A 24000-nucleotide genomic window follows, 5' to 3' on the forward strand; every position below is an offset into this window, starting at 1 on the left:
GTCAATTTAACGGTTTAGTGATTCACCCGGTCAGAGTTTTTCTCTGTCCTTTTGTGGGCCCAATTCCATTTGTAGGGCTAATGCTCACATGGTTTACATGGGTAGAAATAGCACTTTGCATTACCCTCTGTTTAACTTACAGAATGACAGGATGTTGTCTTAGTTTTTCCAAAACGAGCGATGCAATCAGTTTCCATTTAAGGTCATTATGTTATATGAGCTGATAAATGAGATTGAGTGAGCCAGTCAGAATGCTGGAAATGCAGTATCTGAGATTGAACATTTATTTATTGGGGATAGTATAAATAAAATCAAATTTAATGTTGGTTAGGGGTAGATCATTTTGTTGAGAATAGAGGCAACAAACTCATCCCGCAAGGTGGTGTCATACAGTTTGAAAACTCTATACTCAGCCATGCTGCTCCTTAGTGAGCTAAAATATTACAGCATACTTCACGCTGGTACATGTAACACATCTGACTGACTTTTTTGGTGGCCTGCAGGAGGAACGTGCACGGAAAGCAGCCAATAGAAAAGCCAGGATTGCAGCTGACTTGGACGCTGTCGAGTCTGACCAGGTAAATGCAGGTTTATATGGTCCCTATTTTCTTCTCAATAATCCTCTAGTGCACTTGCAACTTAGTTTTTCTGGAATGTAGCCAAAATTGTTTGACAATTACTTTGGCTCTGTCACAGACACGGGGGAGTCGAAAAATACTGGACCTGGAAGATCTTTCCTTCAAAGATGGAAGCCATCTTATGGCAAACAAGAGATGTCAACTTCCTGATGGTTCATTCAGGAAGCAGAGAAAGGGTTATGAAGAGGTTCATGTGCCAGCATTAAAGCCTAAACCATATGAGGCAGGAGAGGTAAGAGCATAAAAAAATTAACTACTATTAAAGAGTAATTCTTTTGATGTTTCTAAGAAACCAAGATGATTCCTTGGTTTTCACCTTGAGTTTGTCAAGTCCACAAAATTGGTATAAAATGAATTGCAAGAAATATGCATGGAACATGTCTGTTAAAAAATCTGTATGGAGAATACTATACTAATAATTATTTAAAAAACAATAATATTGAGATATTATTTTTTAATTTGTGAACTGACGTCTGAAAACTCACCTTAGAGAAGGAAATTAACTGTAAACTGCCATGAGACTGTGATATGTGCGGTATATTTAACTTTAACAATTATTCCATGAGCTTGCGTTGGATATGAGATGATAGATAGCCAACGAGGCGCGTAGCGCCGAGTTGGCTATAATCATCTCATATCCAACAAGCGTGAGTGGAATAATTGTTTTATTAAAGATGCCCCCAAAATATAGAAAACTAGACTACAATAAAAATAAAAAGGCCCAAAAAATCACGCATATGCTGTAGATCATGTTATAATGGCTCATAACCCATGATGGCTTAGCCAATCAAAACTCTCGAATTGCATTATCCAATGATCCAGATTTTAATAAATTATTATGTCCTAAACCTTAACCTTAACCTTAAGACTTGTTTCAATGTCACAAACATTATCTTCAGTTGCAAAGTGTGTGAAAAAATAAAACTGTTGGAACTTTTATAAAAAGGCAAAACATGCATACATGTAGTAAACTATGATCTTGTGAAGTAAAATGTGGAGAGGAAAAAAAATCTATAGTTTTAAGTTTCAGGTTGACTGTATTATTTTTAATAGGAACGTGTTCCCATCACAAGCTTACCAAAGTATGCCCAGCCAGCCTTTGAAGGTTATGATGCTTTGAACAGAATCCAAAGTAGACTCTGTAATTCTGCTCTTAACACTGATGAAAATCTGTTGCTCTGTGCTCCGACTGGTGCGGGTAAGACGAATGTGGCTTTGTTGACAATCTTGAGGGAGATCGGCAAGCACATCAATCTTGATGGAACAATCAACCTGGAAGAATTTAAAGCCATTTATGTTGCTCCCATGAAATCTCTTGTGCAGGAGATGGTTGCCAATTTTACCAAGGTGAGGTATCATGTCTTTATGTGACTCTGTGTTTGGTGCCCCTTATTTTTTAGTGCAACCAAAATTAATACTGTATAGTGTATTTTAGCTAAGGGCAAACAAGATGTCTACCTTGCTTTTGTCAGTTGTTTTAAAGCTGGCTCTGCCTCATTCCTTACCTGTGGATAGTGTCTTATCACCAGCCCTGTGACGGGTGGATATCACTATTTGATGGATACATTGTAAATCAATGTCCTGTTGGTAATGTGGTTTTTATAGCACTTACACTGTATTATTTTGTCCAGTGGACCTTTTGAATAATCCAGGCTTAATCTCTGCTGAAAGAAGAACAGTAATTTTCCTTACAGTAATTTTCAGTTTTTAAGTTGCCAGTTACCTGTATACACATCTTCAGGCCATGTTATCGATTGGTATTTGGTTATCATGGGTATGATTAATTAATCTTGTCTTCCTACTTTTGACAGAGGCTCAGTACATATGGGGTAACTGTATCAGAGTTGACTGGAGACCACAATATGAACAAGGAACAGATTAACAGTACTCAAGTGATTGTCTGTACTCCAGAAAAATGGGACATTATTACACGCAAGGGAGGAGAGAGAACATTCACCCAACTTGTAAGACTCGTCATCATTGATGAAATTCATCTGCTTCATGATGATCGTGGGCCAGTGCTGGAGTCACTGGTTTCACGCACAATCCGACAGATAGAGACGACTCAAGAACTGGTTCGTCTGGTGGGATTGAGTGCAACTTTACCAAATTATGAAGATGTGGCAACCTTCATGCGTGTCAACCCTGCCAAGGGTCTGTTTTTCTTTGATAACAGTTTTAGACCTGTTCCACTAGAGCAGCAGTACATTGGTGTTACTGAAAAGAAACCAATTAAAAGACTGCAGGTTTGTTTTCTGGGTTCAATTTTTGTTGTAAGGTAATGTCAGTATGGACTGACTCTGAGATGAGATGTTTTGATGAGAGAAATTTCTTTCATTCTCTACTTTCTCAAATCCCATAATGCATCTCATTTACCCCCCAAAATTTTGCGTAATCATTGTTTTAGGTTTCTCTTGGGACATGAAGCTGTCCCAAGAGAAACCAAAAGCAATGCCTGTGTAGATTTTGGGGGGTAAAAGAGGTGCATTATGGGATTTGAGAGAGCAGAGAATTATTTACTACCAGAAATCCAGTCGCAATTTTGCAACAAGATACGAAAATTTAGTTGCAAAATCATTGCACTGCATTGTGTTGTTAGCTGTAAAGCAAAACAAAATATGAGCCTGCAATACTTGTGTGTAAGGAAAAAAAAAAGGCGAATGATTGAAGGAATGGAGTTGCGCACTTAACATGTGCATCGCAACTAAATTAGGCTACAGTTACGCTATCTTCAGATTGAAAGAAAATTCATGGTGAGAAACAATTTTGTCATTTCTTTATTTTTGCAAAAGAAGCAGCAAAGTGGCAACTGCTAACCCTTTTGTTTCAAAAAAGAAAAGGTGAAAGGAAATCTGCGACTTCTCCGGATATTTAAGTCGCAAAGGGAAAAAATCCAGTTGCAAATGCAACTGTATTGGTCGCAATCTCAAGCTATGATTCAACAGCATGCCCCATGCAACTTCCTGGTTTGGTTTCCCAGGCATGTGTAGAAAAATATATCATCTTACTGTTTACTGTCACAGTTTTCTTAGGCCGTATCATACATGTTCATGTAGGTTAGGGATCCTTTATTTTTTCATTTGCTTAACTTATTTTTATGTGGTAAATGTATAAATTATATAAAAATTTAAGGTGTTCGTAAGAGACAAATTGTCCTGATAGGTGTGAGGATCACTTGTCCATTTCATTTATTATTTTGTGGGCAGTGCAGTCAAACCCTCAAGCTCAAAATAAGTGAAAAGTACACTGTATTGTGATGCAATAGGAACTTTGGGGGTACTCTGGGCAGGTTGAAGCAGTTACAGAATTATGTACATTGTATGCTTTCAGGTGATGAATGATATTGTGTATGAAAAAGTTATTGAACATGCTGGAAAGAACCAAGTGCTTATATTTGTACACTCCAGAAAAGAAACAAGCAAAACTGCTCGAGCCATCAGAGATTTGTGTCTTGAGAGGGACACATTAGGACTTTTCTTGAGGGAAGATTCGGCAAGCACAGAGGTTCTAAGGTATGCTATCGAGGCTTCAAAATCTGCTTCCTTTTAATGTGCAGTTATATGCTTTCATTTTAGTTTATAAACCATGCTAACCAAAAGCAGCCATTTTTTCTCTTTGGTCTTTCCTTTGAAAGATGATTTTTGTCTTGAAAGCAGGCATTTCCCAGGGAAGAAAATGGAATGAAGGATCAGAGATTCGGAGGAGCTTTATTAAACTCAGGGTTCACATTAAATTTTGTAGTACTTCGGTACATTTTTACAGAAGAGTTAAGTTAAAATGTGAAGGAAGAAACATGCGAGTATTGTTTACCAGTTCTCAGAAACCTGGAATTTCAAGCCATCCTCTTGCTGATTGTTCCCCAATATACATGGCTTCTGATAGGATGCGGAAAAAAATTAAAGATTATGCGGAAATTTTTGGCCATATTATGCGGAAACATGCGTTGATTATGCGGAAATTACACCGGATTATGCGGAAACTTAAACAAGTTATAAAACTAATAATTAGGCCCGTCCAATGTATTTACATGCTTACGGTAAATCCGTAATCGAAATTGCAACCAATACAATCGCATTTGTGACTGAATTTTTCCCCTTTGTGATTAAATTACATGGAGGAGTCATCAATTTGCGACCAGCTTTCACCGTTGAAATAAAAGGGTTAGCAGTTGGGATTTTCCCGCAACTTTTGGTAAAATAAATAAAGCGATAAAAAATTATTTTGTTTCTCATCATGAATTTTGTTCCAATTTGGAGATAATGGAGCAAAATTGTAATACCTTTGGAGCGCGATCCATTCCCTCGATCATTGACTTAAAGTGCGTTTGATTCACCGTATTCCGGAATAAGAATACGTGAAGTGATGAATTCAAAACGGTATGTCTGGCGTTTTGAAGCAACAAGGATAATGAAGATATGTTTAAAATAGCATTTTAGCAGGTGTTCGACATTTTTAATGTGAATCTCCGTAAAAACGAAGGATTTCTAACTTGTATTCCATGTAATCCTATTCCGGAATACGGTCAATCGAACGCGCCCTTAGTTTCTTATCAGTTACGTCATTTGTTGAAGTGTAACTGTTTCTCGTCCAATGGAAAGCATTGTAGGAACAAAAACTAGTGTCCAGGCTCATTGGTGAAAAAATGCGCGGAAACTGCTTACGATCTTTCTTACGAACTTTCATCTTGCGAACGAAATGGTGTGTTTTCTTCAATGTTCAGGAAAATAAGTGTTTCAAAACAGTCAATTTCTTCGGCTTTTATGTTTTTGAGGATGTTAAGGAGCTGCTTTATCACTAATATCAGATATTTCTTCTGTTTTTTGCGGAAAATATCCGAATTATGTGGAAAATATCGAAATTATGCGGAAGATGCGGATTTCAGTGAATTATGCGGATCCGCATCGCCGCATCCTGTCAGATGCCATGAATATAATAGTTCAGATAACAGTTTAATAAGTCAGCTGCTATTGATGACCTAGTTACAAGTCTGAGCTACGTGTAAGTGGTGTACAGCTGTATGTACAAACATTGTAGACCTTTGCCAGCCATGGGGCAGGCCTTCTATCTACTGTATGAGCTGGTTAGCCACAGAGTATGCCTCCCTTTTATAAGGAAGGCAATCATTTGTCTTGCTCTTAATAGTGGTGACCTCTCTCTGATAATCCTCTAGAGCTGAAGCTGAACAAGCAGTCAATCTGGAGTTAAAAGATCTTCTTCCCTACGGCTTTGCTATCCATCATGCTGGCATGACGAGGGTTGATAGAACTCTGGTGGAGGATCTTTTTGCGGACAGGCATATACAAGTGCTGGTTTCCACAGCAACATTGGCATGGGGTGTGAACTTGCCTGCACACACTGTTATCATAAAAGGAACACAGGTGAGACCTTGTTAGAAGAACTGCCCTTTGGCTGTATAAATTTGGAATTTTCCAGAGGATGTTATAAAATTAAAATATTATACATTGGTAAGTGCTAATGTTTGCATGTTTCTAGCTTGAAAAGCTCCTTTGATAGATTCTACAAGGGCGTGCCCTTATGGTCTTAAAAGAGCTGCCTTGTTACATTGTGTCGTTTTGTTTTGTAGTGTGTCGCGTTCTTTACAAGTTTAGCCATTTGGTCTTAGTTGTTTCCTCCCTGTCCTCCTCCTTTCCACTCTGTCCTTCCCTACATGTACTTGGCAGTTTGCAAGAATTATCCAGCTCTTGGAGCGGTTTCTGTCTGTTTTATGCATTCAAATAAACACAGTTGTTGAGAGTGGTAATTTTTTTTTTGTCAACAAGTGTTTTTGTGTCACATGTACAGATTTACAACCCTGAAAAGGGTCGCTGGGTTGAGCTTGGTGCATTGGATGTGATGCAGATGTTGGGCCGTGCAGGTCGTCCTCAGTATGACAGCAAGGGTGAAGGCATCTTGATAACAAGTCACAGTGAGCTTCAGTACTATCTCTCACTTATGAATCAACAGGTACAGTAACATGTCCTTTAACTGCCAAAATGTTGTGGTGTTGGCTTTGTGTAGTATGCATGAGTTTCATTAGAATTCAGTCACCGCGGTATACCGCCGTCTGTTTGTCAGAAATTTGCCTCTCACCACCGTGTACTCTGCCTTGATTTTCATGCAAACCCTTGTAAAAGAGAAGAGTGACTTCTGCTTACATTGATTAACCCAGCCAGGGATCTACTTCAAAAGTTATTGAAACCCCTGAGGGCATGAATATAGAGGCAAATGTGGCCAACTGCAGTTGAACTAATTACCAATTATTTTAGACGATAACAAGATGATTAAAGGAAAACTCACCCTTAAAGAGGCATCGCTAAATTTTGTCAAAGTTTGTTCCTAGTTGTTTTTAAGTTTTATTGCATGAGCAGCATCTTTGTTTACAGTTGAAAGGTTCTTTTAAAAATGATGATTGGTTTTATCGTTTTGGTTGTAGCTTCCCATTGAAAGTCAGTTTATTGGCAAGTTGGCTGACAACCTCAATGCTGAAATTGTGCTGGGAACAGTGCAGAATGCAAAGGAAGGTGTACATTGGCTAGGTACTGTAAGAAAAAGTCCTGATTTATATGTTGCCATTGACCTTGGACATTGCCTGTGTTTTTTAGAATGGTACAAATAATTGCATTGTTCTTTATTGCAGGTTATACCTACCTTTATATCCGGATGCTGAGAAATCCATCACTCTATGGTGTAACTCATGATGAAATTGAGAGGGATCCCCTTCTTGAGCAGGTATCAATGGAATTGTGGCTGAACTTTGATCGATTAGCATCTTTTAGTCTTTGTTTTTCAGTAAGAATAATTTCTTGGAACATACTTATGACCTAACGAGTGTCATTTTTCATCTTGCAGCGAAGAGCAGACCTTATTCATTCAGCTGCCACACTGCTGGATAAGAACAATCTTGTGAAATATGACAAGAAATCAGGAAACTTTCAGGTGAAGACATTTACAGCTTTACTTGAATGGTTCATTTCTTTGATCTCACAATAGGATTTCCATGGAATTTGTGTCTTCTTCATCTGGCACCCAAGGAACCTAGTTCAAACCTCTGAGAAATTTGTAATGAGTTTGACTGCTGACTGGTGGGCTCAGTTGCTGGGGCATTGGGCTACTGGGCTGGACAACATTTAGAGTCTAAAATACATTATTTTGTAACTGAAGAGAAAGTGATGCCTTTTTCATGACATCTTTAAATAGCTGGAATCTAGGATAAACCATAGGCCCTAAGGTTCATAACCTTAAGGTAGTGGGACATAGGAGCCAGAAGCTATTCCTAATGTATGGGGCATGGAATTCCTGGTGTTGTGGTCTCTCTTCTGTAATGTGATCATACATTGTAGGTGGGTAAATTCTGGGAGATACAGGTGATTACAAGGTACACTGCACTCGCAAATCAATTCAAGGGTCTTAAGATGTGGTATGATTATAATAATTTATTATGATAGTAGTTGTTACATGGACACTGAAAAATCAACACAGGTTTCAGAGTGAAAGATTTGTTCTTTAACTTAATTTACCATGCATGTATGTGTGTAAGGACCTTGCTCTTAACACTGTTGTTAATGTTTAAGGTTACAGAGTTGGGTCGCATTGCCAGCCATTACTACTGCACGCAAGAAACTATCGCTACTTACAACAACCTGCTGAAACCAACACTGAGCGAGATTGAACTGTTCAGGGTCTTCTCACTCTCGTCAGAATTCAAGTACATCACAGTTAGAGAAGAAGAAAAGCTTGAACTGAACAAGTTACTGGAGCGTGTCCCTATCCCAGTCAAGGAGAGCATTGAAGAACCAAGTGCTAAGGTACCTTACACCAAGATAAAAGCATTCTTGCATCAAAGTAACTCTATTTAGTAAGTAATGTTAAAAAATCAGGGCTTAAAAGGAGTAAACAACATCGTCGCTCTTTGGAGGTTGGGTGCCCGAAACATCCTGGCGCTTCCACTATTGGCAGCCAGCTCCAAGATGGAGACTGCACCGATGGCTGGCAAACCTGACAACCCAGCCATGAGCCCCCACGCCCCCGAGAAGAACAGGCACCCGTCACACTGATATACAGTGGAAAGCAGAGGGTGGGGAGGGAGGGAGGGAACAAAAACCGCTAAACGCTCCACACACAATGCTCCTGCTTCCCGCCACACTGATAAGTAAGCGATACAGCCCAAAGCACGAGGTATTCCACGCATGAGCAAGTATAGTAAAACCACTGACCAATACGCTGCAGTCGCTCCTAGTTGTTTACTTGGTTAAACTTCGTTTAACCTCATTAAACAACATCGTCGCTCTTTGGAGGTTGGGTGCCCGAAACATCCTGGCGCTTCCACTATTGGCAGCCAGCTCCAAGATGGAGACTGCACCGATGGCTGGCAAACCTGACAACCCAGCCATGAGCCCCCACGCCAAGCCGGAGGACCTCCGAGCCTAGAAGGCTCGGAGAGAGGGGCTCATGGCCCCTAAGCAAGAGCCCCGAATCGCCCACATCCGACGGCACCCAACAACCAAAGAACTGCTCATGACCCTGCTAACAGCCTAGACCACTGCAATGTGCTAACCGCAAAAGAAAACAAGGCAACGCAACCCTAAACAACGCAAGAATGTAACGCCACGCAATACAAAAAAAAAAAGGGATATAATGCCACGCAATACAAAAAAAAAAGAATATATAACGCCACGCAATACAAAAAAAAAAGAGAAAATAATGCCACACAATACAAAAAAAAAAGAATATAACGCCACGCAATACAGCGCTAAAAATCAACGCTGAGAATACACTGCAATGCAACGCAACGCAAAACAACGCTGAGACTACAACGCCATGCAATGCAACGTAAACAACGCTGAGAATACAACGCAATGCAACGCTAAGACGCAAGGCCACCGCTAAACAACGTAAGAATATAACGCCACGCAATGCAACGCTAAACAACGCTGAGAATACACCGCAATGCAACGCCAGGACGCAACTCAACTCTAAACAACGCTGAGAATACAACGCAATGCAACTCTAAGGTGGAACGCAACACTAAACAACAATGCACAGAAGTATGATGTTTGCTCCTCGTAAACTAAGTAATTATATTAAACTACATAATTACATAAAAAAGTACAAAACAAGTCCTCGCAACATGCTAGCAAATGAAAAGAGAAAATAAAATGCTAACGCCTCGCCGATACATAAAATAAAACAAACTCCAATGCACGTCACTTAAGATACAACGGCCTAAGCCTCTTGATGATAGTAATAGTAGTATCAATAATATTACCAGACAAGTGTACGTTGTACGTGTGGCCCAGCTAAATAACAGATGCTTGCGGTGCGTTAAACAACGCTAAACAACAATGCACAGAAGTATGACGCTTGCTTCTCGTAAACTAAGTAATATATTAAACTACATAATTACATAAAACTGTACAAAACAAGTCCACGCAACATGCTAGCAAATGAAAAGAGAAAATAAACGCTAATGCCACGCCGATACATAAAATAAAACAAACTCCAATGCACGTCACTTCATATACAACGGCCTAAGCCTCTAGATGATAGTAATAGTAGTATCAATAATATTACCAGACAAGTGTACATTGTACGTGTGGCCCAGCTAAATAACAGATGCTTATAGTCGAGTTCATGGCCCAAAGCAAAACTAGAAAACAAACTACAACCAAGCATCATGATCAGAGAGCCTATGACGCAGCCATAACGCTAAAAGCCTGACAGAATACGAGCGAGACGCTAAAAGTGACGCTATGCCACCTAACAACTGAGCTAGCTAGCTCTTAAGTTCAACTGCATGAAATGCCCTGTCCCATATGAAACTGTGCAAAGGATACGCTGTCCAAGATTGGTCGAAGACAAGCTTCCCGCCAGGTGATTCTTGTACGGGGATCCGGCGGAGATGGCCGAAGGTCACGCCGTGATGTACGACCGTAGCGCCCAAGCAAATTCCGCGTGGTCATGAATGGCTTTATGCAATAAGAAGCGGGGCCCTGCATAAGATCTCGATGGTAGAAAGCGCCTACTGAAGCTGCGTGAACTGATGTTGCCAAAAATAAAGCTACAAGAATCCAACATGGCGGCTATCCCAACTCGATCGCAAGCTCGCCCGAAGTTGCGTTTCCCCCAAAACAAACCCGTAACTGGACCCAAAAAGAATCCTAACTAACAGGAAAGCAGTTTTGAACACATCTATGGAATGACGACTGTATATATAGGAACAAAAACCGCTAAACGCTCCACACACAATGCTCCTGCTTCCCGCCACACTGATAAGTAAGCGATACAGCCCAAAGCACGAGGTATTCCACGCATGAGCAAGTATAGTAAAACCACTGACCAATACGCTGCAGTCGCTCCTAGTTGTTTACTTGGTTAAACTTCGTTTAACCTCATTGAAATTTCTTGACCATTCCACCATTCTCAATGTACATGCGCTGACTAACAAGGTACAATTTCTGAAAAAGTAAGATAAATGTACAATGTATGGTGTTGATTATGAAATATTTTAAATGTGTTCATGAATTAAGGCGCACGTCATATTCTAAAATGAAACTGAAGGACAATGAAAGGTACACATGGTAGATAAATAAATAGCAACAACATAAGTTGTTACAACTATGACAAGGTTTATTTATACTGTAAAGGTAACTAGCTAAATAACAATATGTGAATTAAAAATACAAATACACTGTAGTAGCTGGTCTCCCAAAATAACTAAAAAGCTAAACTAGTGGGTTAGTAAAGATCTAGAATAAAAGAGGGAGCTGTTTTAATCTGGGCTGTCACCCAAAGTGTCAAATTCCTGGATGCCACTCCTTGACATTTCAGGGTCAAATCTTTGGAACATAACAATTCAGGTGGCTAAAAATTGGCAGTTGAAGCACTGACAACTGCATCCTGGTTATCTGAAAACATCTTTGATTGACTATTTTCCCTTTCCCATAATGCAATATGTTTTTTTTTTGGGGGGGGGGGGGGGTTGTTTACATAAAAACAATACAAGTTAAATACTCTTGGGACTGTATTATGCTTCAGTGAACTGGATATCCATTGTTTCAATACAAATACTCCCCTCCTCCTCCCCCCCCCCCCCCCAAATGAACACTGTTATGGGATTTGCGAAAATAGTGAATGAACACACATGCACATTTTTAAGCGAGCAGCTGGCATAGTCTTGTTTAATAGTTGGCCGTATTGATCCTTTTGCAGGTCAATGTTCTTCTTCAAGCCTACATATCTCATTTGAGGCTGGAGGGGTTTGCCTTGATGTCAGACATGGTTTATGTTACACAGGTAAAGAGTATAGTGTCACGTGCAGCTTGATTGAATAATCCATTTTACAGTTATGTGCTTAGTTACCTGGCCTATGAATGAAAGTGAGGCTAGAGATGACCTTGTTTTGATGGAAACCTTGTTGCTTTTTTTATGTAAATTCCAACTAATTAGCATGAGAACAACATCATGAACTTAAGAATAGCTGGGAGGGCTGTATCATAACAAGGTCATCACCAGCCTCACTTTCATTTAAAGGCCAGGTAACTAAGCAGATGACTGTAAAAAGGTCTATTGCAGTTACAAGCACAGTGCTTGAAATTAGCAGTCATCCGGTTGTCCCAGATGACCAGAAAGTTTACCGGGCAACCAGTTTTTGGTAAAATGAAAAGCCTGGTTGCCGAAGAAAAAAACAACCGGACAACCCAGCCAAAAATAGAAAATGAATATTTATTACATAAGCAGCACCCGACTTACCTTTCGGTTTTGTAATATCAATGTGTGATAGAAGTGTGAAATTTAACAATAATTTATTTGCCGCACCTGAGCATTTTCCTGTGAATTGAACATCTGTGACTTTTACAAAAACATTGTCAGATAGGAAAATGCAAGAACCAATATCAGAAACATATAGGCAGTGGAGATCTAAAATCCTCAAATTTAAACCCAGACTTCCCCAGTGGACAGTTGGAGTATCGACGACTTCAAAGTTTACAATAGAGACTGTGTATCGGATAATCAAAGTTTTATTTACAATGATGATACAATACAACTGTAACTATTTGATTTCTGTGATGGGTTTCTGTAAACTACAAACTCTTGAAACTGATGAAATCAATGTTCAGAAACTGGTTAACTTAAACATCTGAAACTGGTTAGGAGCTGACCTGCATCCTTTCAAAAACGTGCTTTTAACGGAACTGAAACTTTTAAGCCTATTTCACTTACCGATAAATGAATTCTTCCAAAATGTCAATCACAGTTTTGTGCGCTTCCGGCGACCTATTAATTAATAATATTAATAATCAGTTTCTGTCAGGGTAACACCCAAAAAGCTGCAGGCACACACATAGAACTGTGGGATACCCAGCTCCAACGCCATGTGATCGCATCTCAACACAGCTTACATCGAGTGGGCTTTCCTACTGGGCAACCAAGTATTTATCAGGGAAACCAAATTTAAGGGTTAAGTTTCCCAGAGCTTTTGAAACAGGGACAACCTGGATTTTTTTTTAATTTTGAGCACTGCAAGCAACATACACTGTACCCTAGTCATTGCAGATGTGTTGTTTGGGTGCTAGATTTCCCAACTTGAAGTGCAAAGTTCAGTGTGGTCCTTAGGCCTACAAGAAACATTGATATTATCGCCAAGGACCTGTGGAACAAAAGTTTTGCAGATTAATTTGGCAATTTTTGTGGTTTGGAGGAATTAATTTTGCATGTGGGAGAGACTTTTTTCTGGCTGGGATTTCGTTATTCCTTTGCAATTTTCTGAATGTAGCATTAAAATCAAAATGAATTTTTTTTATTATTTGAATTCATACAATCAAAATACAGATAAAACAATAAAGTTTTGCAGTTCATAAATTAATCTTGACATTCTGTTTTTGTTTGCGTAGTCTTCAGGTCGGCTGATGAGGGCAATCTTTGAGATTGTCCTGAATCGTGGATGGGCTCAGTTAGCAGACAAGAGTCTCAGTTTGTGCAAAATGATTGATAAAAGAATGTGAGTAAACATGTTGAAGTAAATAATAATAATATACGTAAGGATTAGTTCAAGTACCAAGTTACAATGCAATTGATGCTTTTTCAACTGAAAGTAATGCAGTTCTTCTTTAACACTTTTCTTGAGCAACCTCTCCATAAAGAGACTCCAATGTACTTTTAATGTACAGTACTTTAATTTTTTAATAAAAGGTGGCTTTCAATGAGTCCATTGCGTCAGTTCAAGAAGATCCCCATGGAAGTAATCAAGAGAATTGAGAAGAAAGAATTTCCATGGGAGCGATATTATGATCTGGGAGCAACAGAGATTGGTGAGCTTGTACACATGCCCAAAATGGGCAAGACACTGTACAAGTTTGTACATCAACTACCAAAGATGGAGCTAGCAACACATATTCAGCCTATCACAAGGTATCAAGTGACTGGCAAAAATAATATTGTTATCTTGTTGTTGACTTTTGCATAGTTTTATTATGACTTCTGCGTGATGTGTGCTGGGCTGATCATTGCGTTGTTGTAACAGTGAATGCACTGTTACCTGTAGCTGATTTGGTCCAAAACCTTGCTGTGATTATACATGAGGGTAAAACTTGAATGACTTGTACCCCAGCACTAGCCTTGTAAGAAGTACTTGTACAACCTAAGCATAATGTCTGTGGCAACCTGGTGCACAGTTCAGGGTTTTCAGAAAGGTTTGCATTAAGTGGTTGTTTGAAAAGTACAGTTGGTGAAAAAGATGGAAAATGAAATACCTGACCTATACCTAACTAAAAGTGCAGTTACATTTATGTAACCAACAATGCAACAAAGTACTGTAAATGTACAATTTTCAATATGAGTGCAGGTACATGTTGGTGGCAAATTTTAAGGTCGGAGTTGTTGGGGCATGCACCACAGGCACATGTTCCTACATGTAGAGAGGACATGGGCATGCTTCTCTGGGAAATATTTGAAATATTACCTGGACCCCTAAGAATGTATTTCCTGCATTTCATAACATGTGTCTTTTCCTTTTTCACAAATGAAGCTTGGCTTTGAGTTTTGTGTTGATGTTTCTTGTGTTATTTTCAATCAAAGTAGGCAGCAAAATCAAAACTGATATAGCTGGCGAGTTTTGCAAGCCAATGGCTCTAAAAAGGCCCTGAGGTTCTGGTTTTCACTCAGTTTCTTCTCCAGACACTCTTTACAGATGACATTACACATTCAGTGTATACATGTAGGAAATTGAAAAGCTTATGGTGTACCTTTGGTGGCTCTTGTGCAATCAAAGATCACTTTTTGTCATGCTCACTGTTGACTATCCTTAATCAGATGCAACTTGGGGCATTGTATACCATATTTTAGTAGAAAATGCTTTGTGCATGTAAGTCGTTATCAAGGGCTACAGTATGTTGATTTTCAATGTATCATCAACTTCGGCTATATTTTAACTTGTTACCTTAATTAATGATAGGTTATTTAAACTAGAGCTACCGTTGCCTATGAATTCCTTTATTTTGTTTTGTTAGGTCTACTCTTAGTGTCGAGTTAGTGATCACACCGGATTTTCAGTGGGATGAAAAGGTTCATGGCAACTCTGAAGCTATGTGGATATTTGTGGAAGATGTAGACAGTGAAATCATCCTGCACCATGAGTATTTCCTGCTGAAGAGCAAGTTTGCATCTGATGAGCATACCTTGAAGTTCTTTGTCCCTGTTTTTGAGCCACTTCCTCCTCAGTATTTCATCAGAATTGTTTCTGACAAGTGGCTTGGTTTGTATTTCATCCTCACTGACTTTAACTTACATGTAAACAATACACAAAACTAAAGGCCAGTTTACACAGTACGATTTGTCAACCGGTTTTGTCGGGCTGATAAATCCTACCCTGTAAAGGAGCAGTCGTGGCTCAGATGGCTAGTGCGCGGCTTTCGGAGCGAGAGGTCCCTGGTTCAATCCTCGGTGACTTCAACGTCTGTTTCGACTTTCCTCTGATCCGTGTAGCTGTAGCTTTAAATCCCCTTAAAACGGAGCACTGACAGAGGGAGGGGGGTAAAGGGCGCACCGTCGGCTTCCATTGATACCAGCCTCGTAGCTGAAGGAACTACCGACGTTAAATAAAGTGACTTTACTTTGTCTAAAACTTGAATTAATTCTCAAACAATCTTCCCATTGTCCTTTTAGCATCTCCCATTTTGAAAGCTTTTATTTTTTAGAGTATTTATGCGTATTACCCACTCGCATACCCTTTGATTGACATGGCAGTTTCTTTCGGACTGTCGGCCTGAGGGCAACATATTTTTTGAATCCGACCAATTATTTTTATTTCCATGAATCGGTCGTTTATCGGCTGTCAAAATACACACAAGATTTGCACTCTGACGCTGTCAGGCCAACAAATCATACTGTGTAGACCGGCCTTAAGGTCATGTTTCTTTGGGGATCAACCCTTTTATCCACAAGAGGTGTAATTTGAAGTGACTGTTATTTCCCACTCAAACACCCTTCCAACCATTTTGGGCTTAAAAGGGGGGCATCTCCTGGAAGTAGTTATTACCAGCAATTCTCTCTAGCAGCTTGTGACTATTCTAACCTAGTGTGGAAATGTTTGTGAAAATTGATCTACCAGACTATGAGCAATATACATTCATGAAGAAATCTAACAAACCCAGTCAATAAGAAATTTATGTTCCCAGTAGAACCTGACCCACATTTTAAAACTTATGAGTGAGGTCCTCTGACTGCAGTGCTCACAGGTGCAGGCAGCAGTCAGAGGGCAGAAGGTAATGATATAAGGGGGTGGTATCCAATTACTGACCAAGGAGGGGTAAGGGGGAGGAGGAGAAGGATTGTCCATGGCTGCAACTTTGAGACTGCGGGAAGTTTAAGTTATAGATTTCTTCATATTTTTGTGGAAAAAATTATATGTGTACAATACAATACGATACAATATTTTATTCAAGAGAGAAAAAAAAAATCAAAGCTACAAAATATCTCTCGAAAGGGGATATCTAGAGGTCAACCCTGTATAAAAGATGTTTATCAAGTATGATAACATGACTGTATTGGCAAGAGGCTTCTTGCAATAATTATAGTGTTTTCTTTCATGTGATCAGTAACCTTGTTTTTCCACCGAAACCAAAGAGAACGTTTGCCTGATACTATAGCTCAATTCCCGGAGGATTAGTTGAGGACACCAACATGGCTACCGTTCCTTTGTAAAGGGACACCAACATGGCCGTTGTGACATCACGTGAAACACTATTTATGAACTTTGTTTTGTTACAATCATTTTTTAGGATCTGAAACCCAGCTTCCAGTTTCATTCCGTCATTTGATTCTGCCGGAAAAGAACCCTCCCCCCACTGAATTGCTGGACTTGCAACCTCTTCCTGTGTCTGCTCTGAGAAACCCTGCCTTTGAAAGTCTATACAAAGACAAGTTTCCCTACTTTAACCCAATACAGACGCAAGGTGAGGCCTGGAATTTACAATTACGTTTGGCCTTCTGTGTTAAATTCTCTTTCAGAACAATGTCTGTAGTTACGTGTACTTACTGCGATTAACTTGCATGTTTTGGTTTTGGTAAATTAAGGGTTAATGGCCTGCACTCAACCCTCAAATTGGCTTTAGCTAATGCCTTAAAAAAGAAGGGTTTGAAAATTGAAACCTCAAAGCAGCTAAAAAGTAAAGAAACAAAGAACGAAAACAATGACTTAACTCTCAATAACTTTGAGGTTTCTAAGAGCTTGTAGATTTTAGTTGTTAAAGCATTAGATTACCACACAGGATGTAGTGCGGATAAATGCTGACTGGACCAACTCTTGGGTTCTTAAAATCATTGAGGAGAAAGTGTTGCCTGTGGTATCTTATCTGTAAAATGGTTGGAGTAGCAAGTCTTCTGGTTCAATGGAGTATAAACTATAGGGCCTGCTGCAGAACCCTAGTTCATATGAAGACCTCAAAAGAGTAGAACACGGAGATCTCATGTTGAGGTGCTGTCTATTCTCTCCAACAAAATGTTGCTGGCTCAATAGTGATGTTTGAGAGACTCATGGTGTATGATGCCATTTAGATATATGTTGCAACAGCCGTCAATAGGACTTTTCTGAGTGATAGAACACATGGATACAATTTCATTGTGATACTGACAAATTATTTACTTATATCTCCAGTTTTCAACACATTGTGCAGTTCGGATGAGAATGTTCTGATTGGTGCCCCTACCGGCAGTGGCAAAACCATCTGTGCCGAGTTTGCTGTGTTGCGACTTCTTCAGCAGATATCTGACTGTAGATGTGTTTATGTGACTCCTCTACAATCCCTGGCTGACCAGGCAAGTTGCATGGAACCTTTACATCAGTTTGCCTTCTGTTACATGTAAACCAACAGACAACAATCATTTCCTTTTAAATAATGTACATGCCATGAATGGCGAACTATAGTGGGCCTTCATCCCACAACAATGGTGCGCTTGACTTCGTGGTGTCCTTTTCTGTGCGATTTGATATTACAGAATCTTGCTTGTGCATTTAGGCAATAACTGGACAAAGCGCCGACCGAGAGCTTCATTTGGAAACTTGAACCTGTTGTGGGAGCCGCTATTTATATATTCTCCAAAAATGCAATCCATATTAATGTGTATCAATCTTTTTGGTGCACATGTCGAAGGAACCCTATTGAAGAAAATGCGTTGAAGTACAAGTCTATTACTTTCATTCAAGGTGTGAAGTCCATTGAAAGGAGCTGTCTCTCTCTGATAAAATGAGTATTGAGTTATTTTTTAAATGCAACCAGTGATTTAAAAGTTAATTTCTTCCTGAATTCAACTTTGTTGACACTAGGACGGTATGAGGTTGCATCATATTAATAGTCCTTCTTGTAGAGCGAGTAAAGTGTATCCTCTTTAAGACCAAGTAATACGGGCAACAATTTCCTTCAACTTGTCGCGCAACACTGTTGCTTTGCAAGTTGAAAAACTTAATTGCCCTTATTACCATCTGCGTGACCAACTTGTAACGCAAGAAAATCTTTTGTTGCAAGTTGCGTCAACATGTTGCGGAGAGTGAGAACGAAGCTCTACTTTTGGCAACGAATTGATGCAGTGGGACTTGTGATTGGTTGTCGCGCGGTATCGCGGCAAATTAAAGAAAAACAACAAACATGGCTGACGGAGAAAGAGGTATGCTGTGTGCGAACGAAGGTGAAAATTGTCAGACGAAAATAAACTCAGTCGTTACAAAGCTCTAAGGGCTTTCCCTGCCTATGGGAAACATAAATTTGAACCACAGGAATAGGGAGCTTAAGGAAAACGCTTTACGCGAACTATCGCGCACTCTGAGAACGGCTTTGGTCTGCGAAAGGCCAGTAGTCGAAAAGGGTAATTTTTTGAAGTGGTTAAGTTCATGAAAAAAGGACTGAGTTTATTTTCGTCTCACTCTCCGCAACATGTTGACGCAACTTGCAGCACAGGATTTTGTTGCGTGACAAGTTGGCCACGTAGGTTGTAAAACGAGAAACAGAGTTTTTCTCACTTGCAAAGCAACAGTGTTGCGCGACAAGTTGAAGGAAATTGTTGCCCATTCTGTATTACTGTAGATTCAGTTGGCTCACAGGGCTCTCAGCTTTTTTTTAAAATGGTGTCATTCTAAGTAAAGTAAAGTAAAGTAGACCTTATTTAACGTCGATAACTCGTAACAGTAACTTTTAATCACTGACAAACCTGAGGTCGACGGTGCGCTCATTTTACTCCCCCCTCTCCATCAGTGCTCCGTTTTACGGGTATTTAAAGCTACTAGCTACACGGAAAGGAAAGGAGTCGAAACAAGGATGCGAGATCCGGGAATCGAACTCAGGACCTCTTGCACCAAGGCCGCGCACTAACCGACTGTGCCATCCTTCCTCCTCAATGTGCCAGGATTTGCCCTTACGGACAAACTAAAATCTTGTGGTTGTCTTGTCGCTGCTACACGTATCAAAATGTGAGTCGCTTCCCTTCCCTCCCCCCACCCTTCCCCTGGTGGTAACGTTTCATTCATTTGAATGAAGGGGTAGTTTCTAAAGAAACTGTGGTGCTGCGTCGGTGGGGAAGTAGTATACAAAAATTTGGTTTTATCAACGGAGTTGATAATGTAAATTGGCCACCGTACAGAGATTCTAAAAGCTGACGTTTCGAGCGTTAGCCCTTCGTCAGTTTCATTCATTTGGCTTACTAAGTGGAATAGAGCGAGTTTCAATCGAGTGTCGTAAAACCAAAACCAAAGTAATTACTTTGGCCAATTAAAAAGGACGGAGACAATCCGGAAAACCAATCAAAACTCGAAATAATTACACGTAGCCGACACAAAGCGCGGGAAAATGTGTACGCGCGAGCCACGTTTGATTTTGATTTCACTTCTGAGTGGTTGAAAAAGTGGCGCGAGAACTTTGAGCCAATCACTGTGTGAAGTAATGCAAAACCAAAGCAATTCGCTAATTGCTTTCGACACTCAATTGAAAACCGCTCTAAAAAAGAAATAATTGTTTTTGGTTTTGGTAGGTTTATGCAGACTGGCAGAGCAAGTTTGGTCTTCAGTTGGGTAAGAATGTCGTGATGTTAACGGGAGAAACGAGTGCAGATCTAAAACTTCTCGCTAAGGTAAGTGGTGGATTTAGTTTAAGCATTAGAGGTGCTCTTGTCACGGTATGTGTGGTCTCCTCATAAGATTCAGAAAGGTGTCGTTAAAGGGAACCTCCATTCGTTCTAAAATTAAACTCCGCCTTTTGAAACTTTTTGTTTCGCTCAATTTGAATTTCCCGAGAGAGAAAAAAGAAATACGGAAATGGACCGTTTCCATCGTAAATTACGACGGATCTCGGGGGAGGGTCGGGAGGAGTCCGAACCCCCCTTCTCTAACCCCTGTAAAGTTGATATTTCTTCGAAGGGGCTGAAGGATGCAGCGTTAGCTCCCCCTTGTTACCAAAGCCTCAGATCTGGCGAAACTAGGGACGACAAATGAAAGGAGTTTGCCATTGTATAGACAGTTATTCATTTTCGGGTCTGTGTTGTAGTCTTAAGTTACAAAGAAACAACCTTTCAGGGAGTTGTGTAACGACAGTGCAGTGGATACTTCATGTAATTTTACCAGTTACTCGCCCCTTTACGCTACACAATTCAGCGGGTTACAATTAACGTAATTGTAACCCATTTTATTCTTGTTCAATTTTGCACATCCTTGCACCCTTTTGTATTTGCTGTGTTAATCAAACTTTTGTTCAGTGCTTTTACGTTGTTATTTTTACGTTTCGTTTGATTTGGTTGCCAGTTCCCAGTCGCTCAATTTTGTGACACAGGCCCCTTTAAACTTTTGTCTCCACTAGCAACGCAACATAAGCAAACTCGGTACTTTTTTGAGGCAAGAGAAACTAATCAACAAGACGTTAATGCGTCTGCACATCTTGCTCGTGCTTATGCTTCTGTTGCTAATGGCAACCAGCTTTAAGAAGCCTGGCATCGTAAAATCCTCTTGATTGGCGACAAAAACAAGGCAGTGAAGCCGCCTGAATTTTCAGGTGCCTGTAAGGGACAATTGCTTAAATTGTCCAGATATTTGCGAGGGTCACTTCACTCTTTTGTCTGTAACATGCACTTCAAATAGATAGAGCATATGACTCGGTGGCGAGAAGAACAATGTCTCACTCGTTCGCTGCGCACACTGGTGAGGTATTGTTCTTGCCACGACAACATAAAATTCATATCTTCGAGCTAACGTGGAAGTTTCTTTTTATTTTATTGACAGGAGTGTTTTACTCACCACCATTTTTCTTTCTAACACCGAGCACAAACTTTATCACAAACTCTTGCAGCTCGGCGGCAGGAATTTCTTCAATTTTCGCATTTCTTCTTCTTCACTTACAAGGAACCCTTGAATAATTTTAAGTTATATGAAGTTTTATTCTTCGTGTTACCATTTTCTTGTTTCTCAGAGAAGGATCTTACGTCAGCTTCAGAGAACTTCACGAATCTATCGATCGATCGCCATTTTTCGGTTTCTTCTGCAGGTACCGGAGCACAGATTACGTAAAACAAAAGAAACAAAGACAGAAAACAAAACAACTCCAAATAAAGACTAATCCCAAGTGACGAAAAATACAGTGCTTTTCGGTACATGCAGGAAGACCCCATTTTTCACTGACTGCCGCAATAGCCATGCAAAAAGGGAAATGACGTCATCAATATTTTCACTAGTGAGGATATGGAAATTACGCCACTTGGGTTCCGGATGTAGTTTCGTATGAATTTTTACGAGTGGTGTATTTTCCAGTAAAACACTCCTGGCTATATAATAAGCACGTTTATTTCAAGGAAGAATGCTGTTGTGGCAGCAAATTTGCATCGTCTTTCTTTGCACTTGATTGTGATGGTTATGGTAATGAATTTATATAGCGCATTTTCTATTAACATATTCAAATGCGCCTTACAAGCAAGTGATCTATGGGTGAGATCGGACATCAGCATATATGACTGTGTTTTCAGGGTAACGTGATCGTGAGTACACCGGAACAATGGGATGTGTTATCACGGAGATGGAAACAGAGGAAGAATGTGCAGAATGTACACTTGTTTATTCTAGATGAAGCTCATCTAATTGGCGGAGAATCAGGGGTAGGGAGAAATGGTCTTAAAAATGTAGACGTGGTTAGACTGTCTTGTCGGAGTTACATGTAAAGTAATAGTAGATTTGTGGAAGTCATAATTTTGTTCTGGGTGAAGGCGGCGTTAAATATGAATACAAAGGCCGGAGGTCAACCAGTTGGCAATTTGCAAGTGCAGCAGATAAACTGAACCAGGGACTACCAGGAGTAAATTCAACGAGTCGTCAGAACGAGTCTTGAACCCTTGATCTCCGGGTATCAAGGCATGAATTTCAAAGGAAAAACGGCAAGTTTTTATTTGCCACGAAAGCTAATCACAAGCAACATACGCTGGCTTACCTATTTGCTGTCAGTGATAATGGTGTTTCTTTTGCTTAAAGTGCCCCTGTGACCAAAAAATCAATTATTTTTCTTTGGATTTCAAAACTATGTTAAGCGACCAAAGTTTTAAGCCTTGATTTCAAAAAGACACCTGTTTATTTTAGCTGGAATTTTCCTATTTAATGGTCCGCCATTACTAACTTAAAGTTTTTAGAGAGCTGGTTCGAGGAGAAAATGATGCCAAAGGCTCACTAGTGTGGGAATGCAAGGCGTGTGTACGGCGCAGAATTAATAATACATTACGGGAGTTTTGGGCTTTCAGACTTTAAAACTCGAGTTTACATTTTTTTAGCTAGTGAGCCTTTGAGGTCACTTTTCTCTGGATCCAACCCTCTGAGGTCCAATCGGTCAGTTTTGAACGTGAGTAATGGCGGACCGTGAAATCCAAAACCTACAGTCAAAGTAAACGACCTTTGGATAAAGATCAAAGGTCAAAATTTTGCCAGTCAGCTGTTAAAGAAACACACTTTCAAAATCTGAAGGAAAAAATGAAGTGAAATTTTTTTTTATCACGGGCACTTTCATTAAGCAAGCTTTGTTACTGAAAACCAGTCTTAAATCGCGGTGGAAAGTGATTTCTTATTGTTTCACGAAGTCTCCACGATGGTTTTTTTTACGCAAATTTCAAATCGTCCTGGTGAGCTCCGGCCATTAAATAGCTATGCCGAAGACATTTACCAGTGCTTACTCCGCAATCTGCATTCTTTTTTCAGCCGGTGATGGAAGTCATTGGTTCCCGCATGCGGTACATCTCTTCTCAGATCGAGCGTAACATAAGAATCGTGTCTCTGAGTTCGTCTCTGGCAAATGCCAAGGTAACCGATTCGCGAATCGATTTCGATTCGCTCTGACGAAGGGCTAACGCTCGAAACGTCAGCTTTTAGAATCTCTGTACGGTGGTCAATTTACATTATCAACTCCGTTGATAAACCAAATTTTTGTAACCGAGACTACGCCTCTTATGAGTTTTAACACTTCCTTCAAGGGTGAAAGAAATGTATATTTTTGAAGTGCGGTCTATAGACGAAAAGATTAAATTGTCATGCAGATTTTAGTGCGAGCATCATTTCTCTCTTTCATCTGTAAGCCGCACTGGTTTCAAACGTCATGGATTCGAATCCCCGTCAAAGCCATCTGAAAAAGACAAGTGCGAGGATGATTTCTCTCTTTCGCACTTCCTTCAAGTTGTTGCCAAGTCTGGTTGTCGTAGTTGAATGCCGTGTATTGGTTTATTTATTTGGGTCCCAAGGGAAAGAAAACCAACGCTTATAAATGCAACATTTTGGGGGACAAACAAAGAGTTTTATGGTATTTCAAAAGTGACACCATTGCAATTGCTACCCTTTGTGACTGGTTTAAAAATCTCGCGCCAG

The 24000-nt window shown here is 39.9% G+C and overlaps 1 protein-coding gene across 1 annotated transcript in view; it reads left to right on the plus strand.

Moving 5' to 3' along the window:
• Positions 1-24000, plus strand: part of LOC138006368 (U5 small nuclear ribonucleoprotein 200 kDa helicase-like) — a 49319-nt gene that overhangs the window by 9293 nt on the left and 16026 nt on the right. The window contains exons 9-28 of the mRNA XM_068852644.1: positions 504-578; positions 697-870; positions 1692-1985; positions 2450-2884; positions 3969-4150; positions 5809-6016; positions 6441-6602; positions 7072-7174; positions 7276-7367; positions 7488-7574; positions 8210-8443; positions 11847-11930; positions 13529-13635; positions 13827-14045; positions 15143-15387; positions 16913-17086; positions 17788-17948; positions 20151-20249; positions 22128-22256; positions 23341-23442. Coding sequence (XP_068708745.1) covers positions 504-578; positions 697-870; positions 1692-1985; positions 2450-2884; positions 3969-4150; positions 5809-6016; positions 6441-6602; positions 7072-7174; positions 7276-7367; positions 7488-7574; positions 8210-8443; positions 11847-11930; positions 13529-13635; positions 13827-14045; positions 15143-15387; positions 16913-17086; positions 17788-17948; positions 20151-20249; positions 22128-22256; positions 23341-23442 — 3366 coding nt within the window. The remainder of the gene's footprint in view (positions 1-503; positions 579-696; positions 871-1691; positions 1986-2449; positions 2885-3968; positions 4151-5808; positions 6017-6440; positions 6603-7071; positions 7175-7275; positions 7368-7487; positions 7575-8209; positions 8444-11846; positions 11931-13528; positions 13636-13826; positions 14046-15142; positions 15388-16912; positions 17087-17787; positions 17949-20150; positions 20250-22127; positions 22257-23340; positions 23443-24000) is intronic.

The sequence above is a fragment of the Montipora foliosa genome, chromosome 6 (genome assembly GCF_036669935.1).
Source record: "Montipora foliosa isolate CH-2021 chromosome 6, ASM3666993v2, whole genome shotgun sequence".
Lineage (NCBI taxonomy): Eukaryota > Metazoa > Cnidaria > Anthozoa > Scleractinia > Acroporidae > Montipora > Montipora foliosa.